Below are 1,743 nucleotides of genomic sequence, written 5' to 3' on the forward strand. Positions count from 1 at the left end.
GCACTGCAGACTGAGCAGCCCAGCAACAATTCACTACTTGGTACCGCGCCCCGTGCCGTGCCATTCCAGGTGCTAACTTGTCCCCAGTGACCCCTAGAACCCGTCATGCACCACACCTCTGGCTCAGGGATGGTGACTCGTACTTTGCTTTAGTATTATAGAGCCTATTGAAGCTTGCTGCATACTTGCTGTCATAATGCTTACCTCGTTATTGAGGCCCCAGCTTTACCTTGAACACTACTGCACTGTTGTGGGAGGTTGACCACTGATTGTGGGTTGCCTTGTGCTTTCAGGCTGGCCGTGGGTATGGTATGGCGAGCCGTGGCCGCGGCGCTGGCCCCTCCCCCCGTGGGGGGCGGGGTATGGTGCCCCGAGGGGGGGCCATGGGGGGGCGTATGACTCGGCCGCCGCGCGCGGGGCAGGGGTTCAGAGGGTCCGCCAGGGGGGCAAATCTAGCAGGTGAGTCTTGAGCCGTCACTCCCTTGTATCTTGTGCCTACACCACCAACACCTAAGGTCATGTCTCATAAGTGTGCCATCAAGTGATAAAGAAATAGGCCAGGGGAAGCCTGTGATGCATATAATTCTTCCATTGTAGAGATCAGTCAGATAAGTGAGATGAAGCTTGATCCATTACAGGTAAAAGAAAGTTGGATGGCGGGCACCAGAACGAGGGGGACTCTAAGAGACGGTTCCAGAACACCGGTGCTAGCTGGGGGAACCAGCCTATCCCACAGCAGCCGCTGAGCTCATACAGTGGGGCCAACGGCAGCACGTACGGCGGGGCAGGCGGGGACCAGCAATGGTACCACGACAGCTATCCACAGTCGTGGAGCTGAGGTGTAAGCGGGTGGGCCGCCAGCACCAGGTGTAGAGGGTGGGGCGGGGGCATGGCGGGGCACAACTCCACCAAGTACAGTATGTCAGTCTGTCCAGACAAGCCTGATTTCAGGCACAAAGGACATTCCTGCCACTTGTATGTATGGGAGAAGTATCGGTGCTTGCACCAGATATTGGGCCCATGGGTGATGGCCGCCCCACCAATGCTGCGTCAGTGGGGACTGGAGAGGGTCGGCTGCCGATTCCTGGCTGAGCTTTAGTTTGGTCGGGGTAAGGGGGCCGCAGTCCACCCCACCAGTGAGACATGTACCTGAAAAACATCTCCACCATACCCAAACCCACCAGGTCAGTTGGGTAATAAAACATAACTAAATCTAGTAGGAGGAAGTCTCACAAGAGTGCTGCTCTAAATTTTATCACTGTCAACCACTAGGATGAAAAAAGCCAAACTGTGTTCATAGAAATTTCTCTCCAGTGGTTTTAATGAGCAGGCTGTTTTATTCCCGCTTACTTTGTGTTTCACATGCAATCTTCTTGTCTTTCAAATAAAATCTAAAAGAATAGTTCCCAATACAAACCTCTAATGTCCAGCAGTTTGCCCCCCTAGTTCTGGAGACTAATCAATTCAGTGGAAATGGTTAGTGGAAAATAGCTGCCCAAATTCCTGTATTAGAATTGATGTCAATGATACAACATCAGTACCATTTCCTATTATTCAGGTGTGTCCATCGATAAAGATTTTGCCTTCCTCTTCATTAAGTATAATACAAGGTAATTGTACAGGGGAAATTGCCAATGGAATTTTCTTGTTTATTAGCATCTATAAGCAACTTGTCAAAGTTACGATAGCAGCATCAGCATCAGGTCCTTCCATCCAGTTTGCCCCATAATACACAGTTTATAC

The 1,743-nt window shown here is 51.0% G+C and overlaps 1 protein-coding gene across 1 annotated transcript in view; it reads left to right on the forward strand.

The window, feature by feature from the left end:
* The window catches only part of LOC119589145 (heterogeneous nuclear ribonucleoprotein R-like), a gene marked incomplete in the record, with an annotated part of 129,871 nt that overhangs the window by 125,915 nt on the left and 2,213 nt on the right, over nt 1-1,743 (forward strand). The window contains 2 exon segments of the mRNA XM_037937721.1: nt 294-459; nt 639-1,743. Coding sequence (XP_037793649.1) covers nt 294-459; nt 639-838 — 366 coding nt within the window.

Source organism: Penaeus monodon, chromosome 25 (genome assembly GCF_015228065.2).
Source record: "Penaeus monodon isolate SGIC_2016 chromosome 25, NSTDA_Pmon_1, whole genome shotgun sequence".
Lineage (NCBI taxonomy): Eukaryota > Metazoa > Arthropoda > Malacostraca > Decapoda > Penaeidae > Penaeus > Penaeus monodon.